The sequence below is a fragment of the Megascapheus bottae genome, chromosome X, assembly GCF_031878675.1.
Source record: "Megascapheus bottae isolate mThoBot1 chromosome X, mThoBot2.hap1, whole genome shotgun sequence".
Taxonomy (NCBI): Eukaryota; Metazoa; Chordata; class Mammalia; order Rodentia; family Geomyidae; genus Megascapheus; species Megascapheus bottae.
This window is the reverse complement of record NC_143547.1, coordinates 78,960,713-78,979,714: the sequence shown is the minus strand read 5'-3', so window position 1 is coordinate 78,979,714 and position 19,002 is coordinate 78,960,713. Positions and strand designations below refer to the sequence as shown.

At 33.7% G+C, this 19,002-nt stretch overlaps 1 protein-coding gene across 6 annotated transcripts in view; it reads left to right on the top strand.

Annotated features, from left to right (window-relative positions):
- The window catches only part of Klhl13 (kelch like family member 13), a 150,500-nt gene that overhangs the window by 105,349 nt on the left and 26,149 nt on the right, over positions 1-19,002 (top strand). For all 6 annotated transcript variants that reach the window (XM_090325890.1, XM_090325885.1, XM_090325887.1 and 3 more), the window contains one exon: positions 10,985-11,126. In XM_090325890.1, the coding sequence (XP_090182016.1) occupies positions 10,985-11,126 (142 nt within the window). The remainder of the gene's footprint in view (positions 1-10,984; positions 11,127-19,002) is intronic.

Sequence of the window (19,002 nt, the reverse complement as noted above, 5' to 3'; positions counted from 1 at the left end):
TGTGGTATATTTACACCGTGGAATTTTGTGCTGCCTTCAGAAAGAATGACATCGCCCCATTTGTATGGAAATAGATTTGGAAAAAATCATTTAAGTGAAGTAATCCAGACCCAAAGGAACACAGGCTCCATGGTTTCCCTCATTTGTAACAGTTAGTATACATTTACAATTCTCCTAGCATAGTATCATAATAGCTCAGAAACTATGTACATGTAGAATGAGGTTAAGTGAAATGAACTCCAGGATATGGAAACAAGAGGTTTATCTTTGTGATAATCTTTCTTAATGTACTATATGAACCTATTTCTTTTCTCCTTAAGGTTTATCCCCTGTTGTTATTGTATCTGACTTTAGTACCTGGTATAGTGTACATACATTTATTTGTTTAGTTGAAAAGCAGAAGGTAAGGGAAAGTGGGAGAAAAACATGGGAAGGGGTATCAGTGTTCAAGAAGTAATGTACCTACTACCTGATGAATGTAATGGTAACCTCTCTGTACATCACCCCAATGATAAAATTTAAAAGTAAGAAATATGTAGAGTATGCTAAGCATACGAAAAAATTGCATTTTGAAGACTTTAAACTGATGATTACTTCAAGAAATAGCTCATGAAGATATGGTGAGGGTAGTAAGATTACAAGTATTTTCCATCTCAGTGGGCAAACAACACCTGGACTCCCTGGTACTCCCACCTACTTGATGACTTGTCTCTTCAAAATGTGCATCTTGCCTATCCTGTGAGAATTCTAAACTATAATTTGGTAGTGAAACACGGGTTTAAAAATCTGCATAGAAGCTAGGTGCTGGTGGCTCATGTCTATAATCCTAGCTACTCAGGCGGCTGAGATCTGAGGCTCTTGTGGTTTGAAGGCAGCCCAGGCAGGAATATCTGAGAATCTCATCTCCAACCAAGAACCAGAAAACTGGACGTAGGGATGTGGCGCAAAGTGGTAGAGCACTAGCCTTGAGCAAAAGAGCTCAGGGACAACATTTAGGTGTTGTACTTAAGCCCAAAGACCACCACCACTAAGAAAATCTCTATAGAAGAAATGTAAGGAATGCTCTTTTACAGTTATCTCAAACAAATGAAGGTAGTATTTTATTGCTACCTCACAATTCATGGGTTACTTTTCAAAATATATACACAGATAATCTTAAATTATTCCAGTTGCCTTACATTTGAAATTTCTAGGCTAGGGATATACTAGGATGGTAGAATACTTGCCTCATCTACAAGAGGACTGGGTTGGATATCCAGCACAAAAATCAATCAATCAACTAGTCATCAGCCAATCAGATTTCTTCCTTAGAGTAAATGTACCATGGACAAATAGAAGTTTTTATTATTTTATTTAATTCTCTGTGGCTAGATTGTAAAATTAACTTATGCTATAAAATGGAACATTGTAGTGGATCTTAGCTGAAAGAGTCATTTAAGAATATAATAAAATAATGGGTCCTTATGTCAGGAGAAAGAAACAATTTCTGAGGCCAAAATTATATTTATACTCATGAAGTATGATCTTTGAATATATAGATTATTAAAGCAGTAAACAGGATTATTTTACATTTTCTTATATCTTGAAGCAAGCAATGAATATGTTTTTGTATGAGTTACACAGTAAGAAGGGAACATTTAAGTGGTTTTTTTTTAGGGGGAGGGTCATGGTGGGACTTGAACTCTCGGGCCTGGGTGCTGTCCCCAAGCTCTTCAAATCAAGGCTCCCATCCTACCCCTCAGCCACCACAGCCCTACATCCAGTTTTCTAGTGGCTAATTGGAGATAAGAGTCTCACGTTCTTTAGTGCCTTCATGTTCTTTAGTGCCTGGGGTGGCTTTGAACCATGATCCTCAGATCTCAGCCTCCTAAATAGCTAGGATTACAGGCTTGAGCCACCTTGCTAGGCAACATTTAAGTTTTTATATCATGATTTCATGGGTAAAATCACTTTGTGGTAAGGAAAATAATTTTAATATAAAAGTAATATTTAAATTTGATTCCTTGCTTCCATTACCTTCGTGTATGAGGTGTGTGTTGGGAACTCAGAACTCATTACTTTGGGATGCTATCTTATATTATATACCCCTGTACTGAAAATATGATTATATTAAAAACATATGAATGATTTGATACTAAAATGTTCCTACATTCATTGAAATAGAGATGCCTCTAGGTTATTGTGAAATTAAGATAGACATTTTATGGACTTTGAATTTATATAGACAGTGGAACTCTTTGAGTTGGTAATTATAGATATATTATATATATTTAAACATGGAAGAGAATAATAATTACAAGAAATATTTTTACTTTGTTCATATTTCTTTTCAAAAGAGAAATATACATTCCACTCACACTGGCCATGAATTATTAACTTTTGTGATTAATGATTCTCCTGTTCCCAAATTACTTTGTCTCAGTGATTTCCAATTGGTTTCAAGTTTATGGAATTTGTCTTCATAACAAACTTTAAGATTAGGTAACTTGGATGCTTTGCATATTTAACAAACTGAAAATTTAGGAAACTAAAACCCAATATTTAAATTGCACCATAGCACAATGGTCATATTTCAGAGTTGGGGAGTTATAGATCATAGGAGTAAACTGACACCTTGGTTGAAAGAAATTTGGCCTGGTACTGACAGGATTTGAGTAGCCACAGTAGTTTTTTCATTCTGTAATTGAAGAGGGCAGGGTCTCTGCTGCATTTACAGTGACACTTCTGAATGGTCAAGCCTTGTCTTAGCTGCTAAGTGGCACCTCCTGCTAGACGTTTTATATGCCAGCAGTACGTACTACTTTCCATAATCCACTACTTCATATCCTGTCTTCCTACTACCATTAGCACTTGTGTACGCTTTCATGTTAGAAGGCTTCCTAAAGACAAGTGAAGCTTTGACTTTTATTTAGCAGGTGTAGAACAAATGTTAAACTGTTCAATCATTTTCTTTTCTTGTTATTTTTTGCCAGTCCAAACTCAGGGCTTGAGCACTGACCTTGGGCTTTCTCAAGGTGAGAGCTCTACCACTTGTGCTTCAGCACCACTTCTGACTTTTTCTTTTTTTTCTTATATTTTATTGTAATTAATAGAAGGATTACATTATATTCACCAGATAGAAGGTACATTACTTCACAAATATTGATATCCTTTCTCATGTCATGGTCTCCATTTCCCTCCCCCCACCCCCTGCTCATCTTGATTTCCCCCCTTCCCTATCCTATTTCAAATAACCAATTAAGCATATATAAAATATATCAAACAACAAGGTGAAATATTGTAACAATACGAGATAACCAAGGGACAGCAAAAGAGATGAGAGATAACATAGTACATTAAGGACACCAATCACTCATTACATGGCTTTTGTTTCTATATCCTGGAGGTCCTTACATTTAGCATTATACTATATGGCCTTATGTACCTAGATTTTGTTCTATTGTAAATCTGTGCTAGAAGAGCCCAAGGTTTCTACTGATTATGTGTATGTGGTACTGAGGAATCGAACCCAGGGCTTTGAGCATGCTAGGCAAGGACTCTTATCACTTAGGCATGCTCCCAGCCCCAGTTCATTTTCCTGATGTTTCATTTCAACTTCAGGAATAGAATAGATTCTTACATGTGTTATCCATCCATCCTTCCATCCATCCGTCCATCTATCTATCCACTTATTTACTCATCTTCCCATCTACCTATTTTTTTCACTAGAATATCATGAGAAATATGGAGTAACAAAAAATAATATAATACAAAAGTCAAGGTTTGTAAGTACAAGAATTTTTCTTTTTGGGTCAAGATGCATGTTTAAGACAACATTGACATATTCAGTGCAAATAGTTTTTGGTTTGGATAATTAACTTTCCGTTAGTTATGTGATTGTGTTGGTTCTGGAATTCAGAATCTGTTCTTTTATATGTTGATATCAGTAATGTAAAATTTACCCTCTAAATCTAGGCTGATACATATTTATTCTGTATTTGCTGGGAATAATTTTAGTACTAGTATTGCTTTAATGGAAACAAAATGATAAGATGGGTACTTTTATTAATTTTATTCCATATATTAATTTTTGAGACAGGGTCTTGGTATGTTGTCCAGGTTGGGATTGAATTCCTCTGCTCAATGGAGTCTCCTGCCTTAGCTTCCTGAGTAGTTAGGAATACATGTATACTCCACTGTGCCTAAAATACGTTTTACACTTTAAAATGTACATCATAATTGTGCATATTTATGGGACATAGGGTAATATCTTAGTACATATGTATATTTGTAATGATCAGATTTAAGGTAATGAATATGTATGTCGTCTCAGAAATTTATCATATTTCTTAGGGTTGGGAACATTCAATCTTCACTATTAGCTGTTTTAAGATCCTCATTTAATCTTTGTCCACCACAGTTCTCTTAGTATTTTTCCTGGTATTCTATTGCATGTTGGAAATTATCTCTCCTATACAATTGTGGTGAAATATCTATTAACCATCTTCTTTCAATCTCTTCCAAACCCAAAGCAGCTAATTTCATATTAAATTAATTAAACCAGGAACTCAATTGCATCTAGCAGAATTTATTTCTATGGTTCTCCTTGTACTGTATGCTATTTACAAATTTTAGCCTCTTCAAGTGTTGGGAACAGTGTCAGCTCTTGGTTTAAATGTGTACTCAAATTATGATTATTCGACTAACAGAGAGTCTTTAAGCTTCTGTGTTTTACTTCCCTGTCTTTAAAATGGGATTTTCATGAGGATTTGGTAGAATACTACAACATGTTTGGCACAGTGCCGGGTACACAGCAGGTGCTATGTAAGAGATCTTATCCCTATGTTAAAGCAGACATCAGCTATTTATTAACATTTCTATTTTAAATATGGCATGTGCTTACAAGATATACATACGCACACAAAATAGCTTTCTACTTTGGAAAACTATTTTACAGTATAATCCTATCACTTTGAAATTTGTTCTTTTATTGACTCTGATATTGCCACAGCAGAAGAAAAAGAAAGCTCTGAAAAATAGCAACTATTTTGTAAATACTGGTTATTCTAAACTTTCCAGTAGTATTATCATTTCATATGGACAATGATTTATATTTATAAGTCTTATCAAAGCACTGTTCTCCCTGAGTCTTTATTAAGAAGATCCTCTCCATTTAAGTTTGGAAAACAGATTAATGTATGCTTTATTAAAGGAACATTGCTATGGTATTTGTAATTTCCTCATATAATGATGTTGTTTTAACATTTCAATGAAAATATTCAGACTTACAGATTTTGTGTTTTGATTTTTTACTTAAAACATCATTTCTCATTTTTCACAATGAAAGTTGTGTGTATATAAATTTGTATGATTTTATACTCAGTTTTTGTTTGGAGGAATGGAAGAGGAGATGAGGAAAGCAATTAATATCTTCATAATTCAGTGCAAATATGCATACTTTGAATCTATGTGAAAACCAATGGGAAATGGCTTGTATCATCTTAAGTTGTTAAATTCATTACTCAAGGGTGGGAGGAAATACCTTGACAGATTTAGCACTCAAATTCAAATGAGTATGAGAGCAAGTGGCAACATTTCTTCTCCACCTGCCATGCAAGTTTATCACAAGCAATGTTTCATTTAGCAAATGCTGTTTCAAGAAGACACTTCCCTGTTTCAGAGAGGAAAAACATGGCAGGGGAGTACTTTGAAGAAAAACTTTTGTTTGATTTTCTTATAAAACTGTGAGTGTGAGAAATACGTATTTTATTTTCTTGGGGAGTGGGTGGTGGAAAGCCTGAATCAGTGCCTTGGCAAGTTGTCTAAGAATTTGTGGCTTTTTGTTTTTGTTTTGTGCTTGTATCTGTTCTGTTTATCAGCCCAGTGGCAGTAAATTTTGGTTATGATCACATTGTTTATCTGGAACCTGAAAATATTTGTATAAAACTTTAGGCACAAACTCCTTTAACTGTGATATTGTTATTAATTTTCATTATTACATTTACTATTTAAGAGCAAAAGGAAGCACTATGAAGCTAGTTAGTAACTAACGAAAAGACAGAAGTGTTCTTTGTATGCTTTACAATTTTATTTTTGGCCTGACTCATTTTTTTCCTATCACAAGTTCCCAAAGAGTACAGGAAAGTATAAGGAGCAGTCATTTGTTCATAGATCTATCACTGTTCTCTTTTCACTTGGTATGAGCTAGAAGAAAATGTGCCTGTCTACCAAGAAAAGTCAGCTGTTTCATTATACTTTTATGATAATAATTTTAAACAGCACGAAGATGTTCTCTCTTATTTTGACAATGACACCAGCCCTCCTTAGCGTTAAGACATGAATTGGTGTTTTCAGTAATAAAACCAAAGTAAAGGAAATGCATATTTGATAATTTACTAAGGTGATTCTTCATTTTTAAAGCTTAAAAGTACTTATTTAAGTGGATTTGGTTTTTTTGTGTGTGGAGATGGAGTATTAAGAAATTATTTATGGCTTTGGACTGTAGTGATAAAATTAAGACATGCTCTTTCTTTCCTCACTATGGTATGCCCACAAACATTTTTATATAACAAACTATAAGAATATATTGTTCTTTATATAACTGCTACCAAATTAAACTTCGATCTGTCATTTATAAAAAAATATTTGAACCAGTTTAATACGGCTTATTTTTCTCTAGTCTAACTTCCAGCATAAAGATACAGTACCCAATCATTCATTATTATTATTATAGTTACTGCAAAAAGGAAAAAAATATTTTTTTTCCATTTTGTGGTTTGTAAAATTTTTCTTCAAATATTCATATATACAGTGGGACTTAAGTGATTTTGTACACTTGTATTTTTGAGGGTATGTTTTCTTAATGTTTTTGATAATTTTATGGATATAAAGATAGTTTTTGTTTACATTTGTATATTATGGAATATTCATGAAGTAGGACATTTGATATTTTTCTAAATGATACCCACTTGTACTTCTATCTTTGTGACTTGCGTGTTTATATGATTTACATATGTTTCTCTTGGGAGTAATTATTAAAATATGGAAAATTTGAGGCAAGATTGCAATGTTAGCATCACTGTATTAATAAATGACAATTGCTTAGACTTCTCTCCCTTCTTTTTGTTCACACAACAGTGCATAGAAATGTCAGAGTCTTTGTTATGTTCAGCTTGGCCACATTTGCAATGCTTTCAGTGCAATGATTCGACAATGCCTTTATCTCTAAACTAATGCTCTTCAAAAAGAAATGTAATTGTTTCCTTTGAGCAAATACAGTTGACTGATTCATGCACACTTTGTGAAAGATTGCTTTTGTGCTCTGTGGTTAAGTCATTGTGTTGAAAATAAGAAGTGTTCAATGTGCACGGTGGCTTGGCAGCACTATATCAACTACAATGCTGTAGAAGAAAGATTTAATTTTTTAGAAGGAAAATTGATGAACACAGTCTCTCTTCTGGGTATTTTTGTAATGGTGATGAAATGGGACCCTTTGGATAGAATTCACTAGATTGTAGCAGTATCTAAAAGTGAATGCAGATGACAATTACTTTAACTAGAATTGAGGAAACCATTACTTTTACATGAGCTTAGATTTTAAAAACAGCTTTTAAAAATATAATTATCTTATGAACTACACAGCTACTATCCGTTTATGGTTGTGAACACTTCATTTTGCAAACTGGTAGGCATGAAGGAGAGCAGAGATATCCTGTTAGGTAGCCTTGGAAGAAATATTGGTAATGAGTACTTCTACTGTATTGTAATCTTTTTAACATTACTTTATGGAGTCAGCTATAGGACTGGAAAATTACTTAAAATACAAATTTGCTTGACACACATTTTATGAGGAAGTCGATCCCTCTGTATCAGAATTTCTTAACCTTAGCACTCTTGACATTTTTGCCTGAGAACATTTTTGGTGTAAAGAACTGTCCTATGTATTATAGGATGTTTAGCAGCATCCCAACAAGTGACAGTAATTGCATACCCCTCCCTCTGTTGCTCCACTGAACAATGTCTGCAGACATTGGCAAATGTGTGTTGGGGAGGAGGAGTGGTGTGGTGATGGAAGCGAAATGCCTTTCACACCCCTCACACCTGTTAAACCATTGGCATTCATAATGCTCTTAACTATATGACTTGAGCAAAAGACATTTAAAAAGTTTTATTTTTCTTGGATTAAACGCAGATCATTAGTCCTTTAACTAGAGTCCAATATAATTGTTTTCTTGGTTTTACAGAGAGGTGTCACCTCCTATAAGTGTTGAAGAATGATACACTTCACCTCCTGTTAGTAAACTTAATGAGAAGGAGATGGAAATATCGAATTGTCTAAGAAGGTTGACATGGCATGTTCTTTTAGTGATGCAGAAACAATAGGAGTATTTTCAATACTGATGAGTCAAAAGATACTGATAAAAAGTTATGAGATGATTACTTTGGTGAAGGCTTCTTCAAAATTTGAAGTAATTAATTAAAAAGCCAACCAAATCATATTTTGCAGAAAGGGCTGCATTTTCATATCCTGCTTCTCAATTTTAAGTACAAGAGACAGATGACAAGTAAACAAGTTGTTATCATTAGCTTATTCAGAAAAGCAATTTCCAGACTATGTCATAGGACAATGAAGTTTCAGCTTTAATCCTGTCCCTTTCATGTCTTCAGTTTTATAAAAGTGATAATTGATGGTCACTTAAACACTGAATGATAAAGAAATGTCTTTAGAATGATCCACAGAAATGAGATCTGTATTCACTTAGAGGACATATATTAAGCCTCTTGTGTCAGGCTCTGTGTAGGGAATATAGAAACTAATAAAATAGCCCACTTGAATGTCTTATTGAAATAACTGTGGATGAATAGAAATTTTCTGGTTGGGGATAACAGTATCTGTCAATATGTTCTTGAGTTGTCAAACTGATTCTGTTGTTTTAAATGTCCATAAAATGACTTAAAATGTATGTGAAGCTGGGCGCAGTGGCTCATGCCTAGAATCCTAACTACTCAGGAGGCTAAGATCTGAGGATGGAGGTTCAAATCCAGCCTGGGTACTAAAGACCGTGAGAATCTTATCTCCAATTAGCTACTAGAAAATGGAAAGTGGCACTGTGGCTGCAAGTGTAGGGTGGTAGCCTTGAGCTGAAGAGCTCAGGAACAGCGCGCAGGCCCAGAGTTCAAGCCCCATGACCAACAACAAAAAATATATGTGAGTATTGTGTATTATGTATATTATATGTAATTTAATTCTTTTGAACTCCTCTATTTTGTCTCTTTCTATTTCTGAAGTTCTAGTAGAAGGGCATGTTCGTTTTCTTTAATGCATTTTAAAATCTTGCTTAAATTTTTCTTTATTAAATATCCATGATAGATGAATAAAACACAGTTATATAACATTGATTCATTTTTAATTAGACTGTTGCTCTAATATCATTAAGAAGAACTGATGTCACCTTTAAGGCCAGAGTTTTTACTTATTATAGCACGATTTAAAACCTTTTCGTCGGTATCTGAATTCACAAAACAGACTATATAAAGTATTATTTATCTTAAAACTCTCTTGTCAAAACTGATCAACTTAGGTTATAGATATTGAAAATAGGTGAAATTTTATGATATTTGATAGTCCAGTTAGAAAAGCGAATAAGTCAACATTAAGAAAATTATAGATAAATAGGGAAAATGGATAACATTATATATAAATATCTTTCTACCTAATGATCATTTAGCAATCTATCATAAATATATACAATGGTTTGGAGCTGTAGCTTCACTGCTTTTAGGCAATTGATCCAGAAAGAATTTTAGCCATGTGTACTTTTTCTAGGGAATAATGAGGGGCCACTCCCTAATGATAAATTTGCAGTATAAGAAGCGTTTCACCATCAGATACTTTGTCCTCTTTAAGTGACATATTGACTTCAGATTCTCCAATAAATTTTTGTGTATGTGTGTGTGCTGGTCATGTTGCTTGAATTCTGGGCCTGGGCACTGTCCCTGAGCTTCTCAGCTCAAGACTAGTGCTCTACCACTTGAGCCACAGTGCCACTTCTGGTTTTCTGGTGGTTAATTGGAGATAAGAGTCTCATGGACTTTCATGCGTGGGCTGGCTTTGAACCATGATCCTCAGATCTCAGCGTCCTGAGTAGCTAGGATTACAGGCGTGAGCCACTGCACCTGGCCCCCCAATACATTTTTTATGGCCCTTGCATAGCTAGTTACCTATAAATGGGGAATGTCTTTATTCATATGTTTGAAAAGACAGAAATGCTATTGGCGGTAGCTATTTAGTATTAAATTACTTCATATGTAAAATTTCACTCAGCCAGAATTGATTAAATGATCACTAATAACAGAAATGGAAGCAATTAATATATTATGATCTTTGACGTTTGTTAATGGAGAACCTTGAGTTTGAAATAAGATTAGACCTTGATTTAAATCCTAATCTAACCACTTTCAGAACATTGTGACTCTAGATTGGTTACTTTTAACACTTCTTTGACATATTAGCTATGCCCTAAATAAAAAGGAGATAATGAAATAAGGCCTTCTGCATGGGAGTGTTTTAAGGATTAAATTAGCTCATGTGTATAACATTATTGGAAAGTACCTGATACATATTAACTGCTCAGCAGATGAAAGCTATTATTTTCATCTTTAAAATTAAATATTACAAATTTAATTTAGATAACCAATGCAATTTGATGGCATTTTTCTTAACAGTAAAATAAAAGCAACTATAGTGACCCTAGACATTTCTTGTGCCTACAGTTTAAAGCCATGTTTGAGTTGATCTCCAAGTTCTTGTTTGTATTTTTTATCATTTTATATTTCTTCTATGATACAGAATGATTGATATGAACCTGGAATGCAGTGAAACCAAACTACATCATAATCTATAATCAGATGATTGGCAATAATGGCCATGTTTAAAAATAATTTCATGATTTTGAATTCTGCATGTTTTAATTTGCTTTTCTTTCTGATTTAAATAAAATTTCAGATCTCTTGTGGAAGAGGAAGACCAGCATATGAAACTGTCCCTTGGAAGCAGCGAAATGGGCCTCTCTTCCCATTTGCAGTCTTCCAAGGCAGGAAGCACACGCATCTTTACCAGCAATACTCACAGTTCTGTGGTGTTACAGGTAATCCAAACTGTCTCTTTGTCAGTAGACACAAATTTTATAGAACTTACCAGAATTTTTGTTGGTCAGGATGTCCATGATAGGGAAGATTGTAGGTACATATGGATGGGGGCAGGATGGAAGTGGTTTGGTAAATTTCTGTATGTTGGTAGTCATATCGCTGTAAATATAAAATACACATATTCTCTAAAAATAGAGAATATACACCAAGGAGAAATCTCGATGTAGGAATACATGCCTTCCTTAAGTTAAAAAAATCCTAGAGCTTATTCTTGTTCTGGTTTGTGAAGAGACAGTGTTGCTGCATGTCATTTTCTTAAAAGAATATTTTATCTGTCAACATTGCTCCATTGCTCCATTACAGAGCAGCCAAAACAAATACCACAAAATCCATACACTAGATTTTCCAGTTTTTTGTTCATGCTAGTTTTACAATCATCATTGTTACATTTGGAAACATCATATTTATTTGATGGCTTAATTCACTTTGGTGATAATAGGTATTAGAGTACAGGATGAGCTACTGGATGCAAAACAGAAATAATAATTGGCATGAGAGGAGGGAAGATAAAGACAAATGAAAACACAGCTTTGTGAAGCTATTTCATGTATAGATGAATACTCTAAATACTTCTGACTTTGTAAACATTCACTTGCCTCTATAAGTTTCTTCAACAAAATTAAAGTATATCAATTTTTTCTGCTTAGTAGAAAATAAGAATGTATATTTTTAACTTTATCTTTAAATGGAATCTCCCAAGGTGGTTTTTATTCATATATCTCTAGCTAAAAATCCATGTTAATGAAGCATACAGTATATAGTAAATCTGGAAGAAAAGTATCACTTGCTATGCAGCAACAGTATTTAATAAAACTTTTCTGTGCTTCATTTTTTGTAACTCTAAAATGTTAGTCTAGGTTAGGACAGCTCACTAGTCCCTTTTAGTTCTGATCTATGTATCTAATGAGATCTCATTTTTCCAATAACACAATTTCTAATGAGATTTGGATCCTAGAGTTCATTGTCTCTTGCATTACAGAAATATGAGAGTTTGAGGTCTGAGATATAGCTCAGTGGTAGAGTAATTGCTTAGAAGTGTGACAGTCAGGTAGGAAAGCTTTCTGTAATGGTTAGTTTTTCAATTCTATAGGAGAGAATAAGGATCAAGCAGGAAAAACAGGAGAGGTAGAAATGTTTTGGTGTATTTATATGTTTTTGTACATTAGTAATGAAAAAACAGAGAGACAGCTTTACTCTTTGCCCTGATAATTTTGTGAATTTCAACTAAACAACCGGCAGCTATTATAGTACAATAACAGACACTCATTGCAGCAACTCTCAAATTTTAATACATACCAAATCAACAGGAGGGCTGAACCCCAATACAGTGGTTTCTTACAGAGCCCAGGTATTTACATTTCTAGTAATTTTCCAGATGATTCTTCACATCCAGGGAACATGTAGTCTTTCCTCAGTATCCCCGAGGGATTCGTCTTAAGACTCCATACAGATACTAAAATCTGAAGATACTCAAGTTCTTTACATAGCATTTGCATGTGACATACACATGTGTTTTTAAAAATAACCTCTAATTACTTACTATAATTCATGCACTATAAATGTATTAATACCTATTATCTTGTAATGTTTATGGAATAGTGACAATAAAAAAGAGTTTGTACATGACTGCTACAGATACAAGCACCATAGACTTAGTTATACTTTCCATCTGAGGGTGGATTAACACATGGATAAGGAATCTGCTGAGCACAGGGTGGGTGACTTCTTTAAAAAGTGAGGATCTTCTTTCACTAACACAAGTGACATCTTTTTCTCTCATTACATATAATTATAATTATGTATATTTACATGTATATATAATTGCAATTAAGGAAACATGGGGACTAGCTTAAAATATTAGGAAAATGTTTACAAGAATTTTGTTACGTCAAAACTACTTTGTGGTTACTAAAATGTGAACTAATTTTGTATTATTCAATGGGAAGAATATCAGTTATAAACATAAGAAACAGGAGAAGAGTATATTCACACAATGGAATGTGTTTGGGTGATATTTTAAAAATGAAGTATGATGTATATTACCATATGGTAAATTATACATGTAATATGCATCATCTTGAAAACATTTTATAACAAGCTGATTTGTCACAGGTTTTGCTATTATCACTAAGTTTACAACTTTGTGATTCCATTTGTATGAAGTATCCAGAATAGGGCAATCTATATAAATGCAAAGTGACTAGTATTTGCTTAGGGTTGAGAAAATTGGGAAGATGTGTGAGAGAGCTACAGTATTCTTTTTTTGGATTATTAAAAGTGGTAATGATTGTACATACCTGTGAATATATTGAAACCACTGATTTTATTTACTGCAAATGGGTGAATTGTATACTATATGAATTATATTTCAACAAAACTGTTTTTAATTAAAGTAATAGGAAGTTTGTGTTGTATAACCTCATTTATAAAAAATATACATTAGATATATATATATATGGCTATGCATATGAATGCATAACAAAAGTTCCAGAGACATTGGGGAGGATAGTAAGCCATGTTACTTTTTGCTGGATATAATGGCACAATGATTTTTTCTCTATATGAACTATGTAATTTACAAAATAGAAGGATTGACAAAATTAGATTTGTTGAAATTGGATTTAGCTGCATCATGTTTTAGCTTACTAGTCTAGGCTAGTGCTAAGAATTGTCATGTGAAATAACCAGAACCTGAAAGTTTGTGTTACTTCAAGATAATCTCTTTGCAATTAATTTATTTTAAAAAATGGCATGGATTAGGTGTAAAAGAGACTTATTGTAATAGCAACAATATGCATATAATGTACTTTGAAATTTACTCTATCTATATTATTCTTTCTTAGCCCCTCTTCTCTCCTTTTTAACACATTTTGATGGGTTTCATTACAAGTTGTTTTGATATCGTATTCTATATAGTATAATGTGAAAGTAATCTGAATATTGATATTATTTGAAGCAAGTGATTTTTTATGTTTTTTTGTTGTTGTTGTTGCCAGTCCTGGGTATTGAACTCGGGGCCTGGACTTTGTCCTTGAACACTTTTGCTCAAGGGTAACATTCTGCCACTTGAGCCACAGCATCACTTCTGGCTTTTTCTGAGTATGGGGTATCTAGGAATTGAACCCATGGCTTTGTGCATGCTAGGCAAGCACTCTACCACTAAGCCACACTCTCAGCCTGATTTTTCATGCCATTAAAATCATTTTCTGTACTGATACAGACAACACTATTTTTTTTGTCATCTGTGGAACTTGAACTCTGGGCCTGGGCATTGTCCCTGAGCTCCTCAGATCCAGGCTACCGCCCTACCCCTTGAGCCACAGCTCCATTTCTGGTTTTCTGGTGGTTAATTGGAGATAAGAGTCTCACGGAATTTAATGGCCAGGCTGGCTTTGAACCACCATCCTCAGATGTCGGCTTCCTGAGAAGCTAAGATTATAAGCATGAGCTACCACACCCAGGTTTTAACATTTTCTTTTGCTGGTGAAAAATGTATTTCGGAGTTTATATCTCCCCAACTGAAGATTTTAAGCCTCACAAGTGATCACAGGGAACCTTTTATACCTAATCTTAGGTGTGTGGCTGTCACAGTAATAAGTCAGAGAGATCTTTAATATGTAAAGGGTATTACTGTTTTTAAATTAGCAGTTACACAAACTCCAGCTTTCTTCAAGTTTAAATACCTTCTTCAAGTATTTAAAGTACTTTCAGGGGGGCAGATTGGTGGAGAGTAGCTGTTCTAAGAAGTGTCTCTCTGTAGGAGTACCTATTGCCTAACTCTATTGGGAAAGACATTGTGTTCAGTCCAACTAGAATTCTAATTGTGCCACTTACCAGCTAGTTAAATGACTTTGGGAAAGCTACTTATCCTTTCCGGACCAGTTTCCTTATTTGTAATCTAGATGAGAGACATGAAGATTAAATGTCACAATTCCTAGAGAAGTAGTGTGTGTGGTAAGTATTCATTTCTTTTCCTTCCACCCAAACTAAAGAGAAACTGCATCAGCAGAAATGGAGCTGGTCAGAAGTGATTGGAACACCCCAAAGTAGTGTTCATCTGCATGATACAAATGGGTCTAGTAAATTAATTTTCTTTAGTAAATGGGTTTTTAACAAATTAAGCTGTCGAAAACAATGCTTACAAAGACATTTGATATGTGTTTGGCCTACATGCCTAGAATCTTGAACACATAACAGGAGTGGTATTAGCAGTGGAATTAGAAGTGAAAGTTACTTTTACTTAGTAAGATTAACCAGGATTAGTTTACCTACCAATTGAAAAAATCAAAGATGATTTCATTTCTGTTACTCCTTAACTATCATTATGCCTGTGAAATTCATAGGGTTTTGCAATTATAAGCAAGTCAATTACTTTTTAAGACTTGTCCATGTTGTAGGATATAACATGCTTCTCTACTTTGTGTGACCAAATAATATTCTATTATATACATATGTTACATATGTGTATCTGTACATCCATTGGTGAATATTTGAGGCTGCTATATTGTACATATACATTGGGCCATTTTTTCATGTCTTTGGTATATTGTTAGGAATAGAATCACTTGTTAGGAATAGAATCACTTTTATCTTCTGAAGAATAGCCAGAGTGTTTTCCAAATTGATTAATTAGTGTTTTGTATTCAAACTGACATTATATAAGATCTCACTTTATGCTATTTTGATTTTCATTTCCCCTGTTAATAATGTGGTAAATACTCCATTGATAGAAACAAGTGAGGTCTTGAATATTGGCTATGCTTATCCAAACTCCTAAAAACTGGAATAACTTCTCCCTGGTCCAGATACCAAACATGATAATTAGCATATTCTCATCTTAAAGATTGAAGCTGACTAGACTGTTCATGTTTCCTTCCATTTTAGCTTTAAAAAAATTCTCCCCATCCCCAACTTTTTTTGGCTGGTTGTGGGGCACTGTCCATGAGCTTTCTGGCTCAAGTATCATGCTCTATCACTTTTGATCTATAGCTCCACTTCTGGTTTGGTGATGCTAATTGGAGATGATATTTTATGGACTTTCCTGCCTAGACTAGCATTGAACTGAAATCCTCAGATCTCAGCCTCCTGAGTAGCTAGGATTACAGGTATGAGCCACCCAGAACTAGATCATTTCTAATTTCTAAGACATTGATTCATAACCCTGGCTTACTATCTAGCTAACAGAATGGCAAAGGAAAGGGTCATTTGAGAAGCCTATGCAAATAAATGTCTCTTGCTTTCCAGTGGGTAATTTTTGTGAAATGTTTATAGTAATATAAATGTTTGGGTTGCTGATCATATTATTTTGATAAAATTTACCCTATTTCAAAATTTGATGATGCTAATATAAACAGATTAAAATGTATTCTTAGTAGAATTTACATTGTGCTCAGGTCCTGGCCTTCATTTTTAAGTGCATGTTAATGATTCTAAGAGGTTTCACCATGGTATTTCATATATGCAAAGCAGTTTATTTAGATTGGCTCTCTCTTACTCTCACTTTCTCCATCCCCATTACCCCCTGTTTTGCAACAGCTTTCAGTGAGTGTAGTTACAGATGCAATGTTTTTTCAATATTGTTACTTCTAACTGTCTCTTTTTCTCTTCCTTCTTTCTCTATTCCCGCTAAACTATCTCCCTCATTGCTTAAGACATTGACTTTATTTTGTCTTTGTTTGATTTTGTAATTAGGAATTTAGGAAGCTGTCACAATCAGATTCAAGTATTCTTGGGCAATTTTTGAACTCAAATTCAATTTTATAATATTCAGGTTATCTGTTTCTTCTAGAGTAAACATAAATAGTCATCTGTCATTCATGGTATTTGTCCATTTCAATTGTGTTGCCTAACTTATTGCCTTACAGTTATTCATTTTTCCTTATATCCTTTTTAATTCTTGTAGCATCTCTACATATCATTTCATGTCAATCCTGTTTTTAGTAATGTGTGGCCTTTTCTCCATAACTAATCTGGCTCAAAGAAACAGCTTTCCATTTTATTGGCTTCACTATTTTTGTTTTGTATTCCTTTCATTTCCATTATGATCTTTGTGTTGTGTTTCCTTGCTTTATTTGCAGTTAATTTGTTCTTTTGTTTTAAGTCTCATGAGTGGGAAATTTATGTATTTCATATGAGACTTTTTTCAAATGTAGTCATTTACTAGTATAAATTTCTGCATATAGCTTTAGCTGCATCTCTCAGTTTTTGGTATATACATAATACCTTTCATATTTTTTCATCTATTTTTATTGTAATTAATAGAAGGGTTACATTAGATTCACCTGATAGAAGAAGCATTACTTCACAAACACTGATACCCTTTCTCATGTCTTGGTCCCCATTTCCCTCCCCCTACCCCCGCCCCTCATCTTGTTTCCACACCTTCCCTATCCTATTTCACATAATCAAATAAGCATATATACAATATATCAGATAACCAGTGAAATACTGTAACCGTATGAGATAACCAAGGGACAGCAAAAGAGATGAGAGATAACAGTACATTAGGGACAACAATCACTCATTATATGGCTGTTGTTTCTATATCCTGGAGGTCCTTTCATTTAGCGTCATACTATATGGCTTTATGTATCTTACCTTTTATATTTTTAAATATTTAAAATGCTTTCTACTTTTCCCTTTTGATTGCTTCATGTGTTATTTAAAAGTATACATGTAGACATACTACTTAGATTAAAAATATGTAGGACTTCCCAGAGATATTCTTGGTCTTTTCTTATTTCTCATTGAATTAAACTAATCAGAATATACTTTCTGTGACTTGTGCCCTTTCAATTTTTAAGACTACTTTGTTAGCTCACAATCTGAGATATATTGGTAAATTTCTCATATGTTACTGCAAACATTTTATACCATACTGTTTGGTGAAGAATTCTATCTATAAACGTTACCTAGATCAAGTTGGTTGACGAATATAAAATCTTTTGCATTTTTGCTGATGTCTACCATGCAATTATTGACACAACAATGTTTAAATCTACAAAAGCTATTTATTTCTCTTTTTAGTTCTAGTTTTTACTACATGTATTTTGAAACTGTGCTATTAGATGCATAAACATTTAAGAACTTTATGAATTTTAATAAATTGAGGCTTTGATTATGAAATGAGCCACTTTATCCCTGCTAAAAGTTTTTGCCCTGAAGTCTATTTTGTCTAATATTATATTAATGCCAGGTGAGGTTTACTTGGTGTTTTCTTAGTACATACTTTATCATCATTTTACTGTTGTTAGAACACTAGTGTCTTCATTGTAAAGATATCTCTGATATTTTGCTCTACATACTTAGCTGCCATCATCACCTCAGACTCTCAACCCTAGGAATTTTTCTGATTCCTACTCCTTACACCTCCGAGTGGGAGCTCTAGACAGTATACTGTAATAATTATAGCTCTCACCTAACTTATCAGCTTTTATAGATGTTTCTCCTTTGATCTCCCAAAGTGTATTTTTCATGTACTTTATATGGTTTTAAAGTGTTTCAGGAATTAACATAAATCTAGCCTGTTATTTCATTTCCACTGAGAGCAAATATGTACAGGCTCTAATTAAACGCTAAATTTTGAAACTCGGATTGATAATGCTCAGTTATTTTATAAGAAATTTGGTTGGCGATAGTTTTACAGCTCCAATTTGAACATTTGAAGGAGGAAGGACATACCTATGAAAAATAATGGCATAAATACAAGTACAGGAAATGGAGTAAACCTTGATTTTAACTCAGTGAATCAGGCTACAGAACGATCTGATAAAATGTGTTATAGTACGTAGAGAAATAATAAAAGTTAGATTAAAA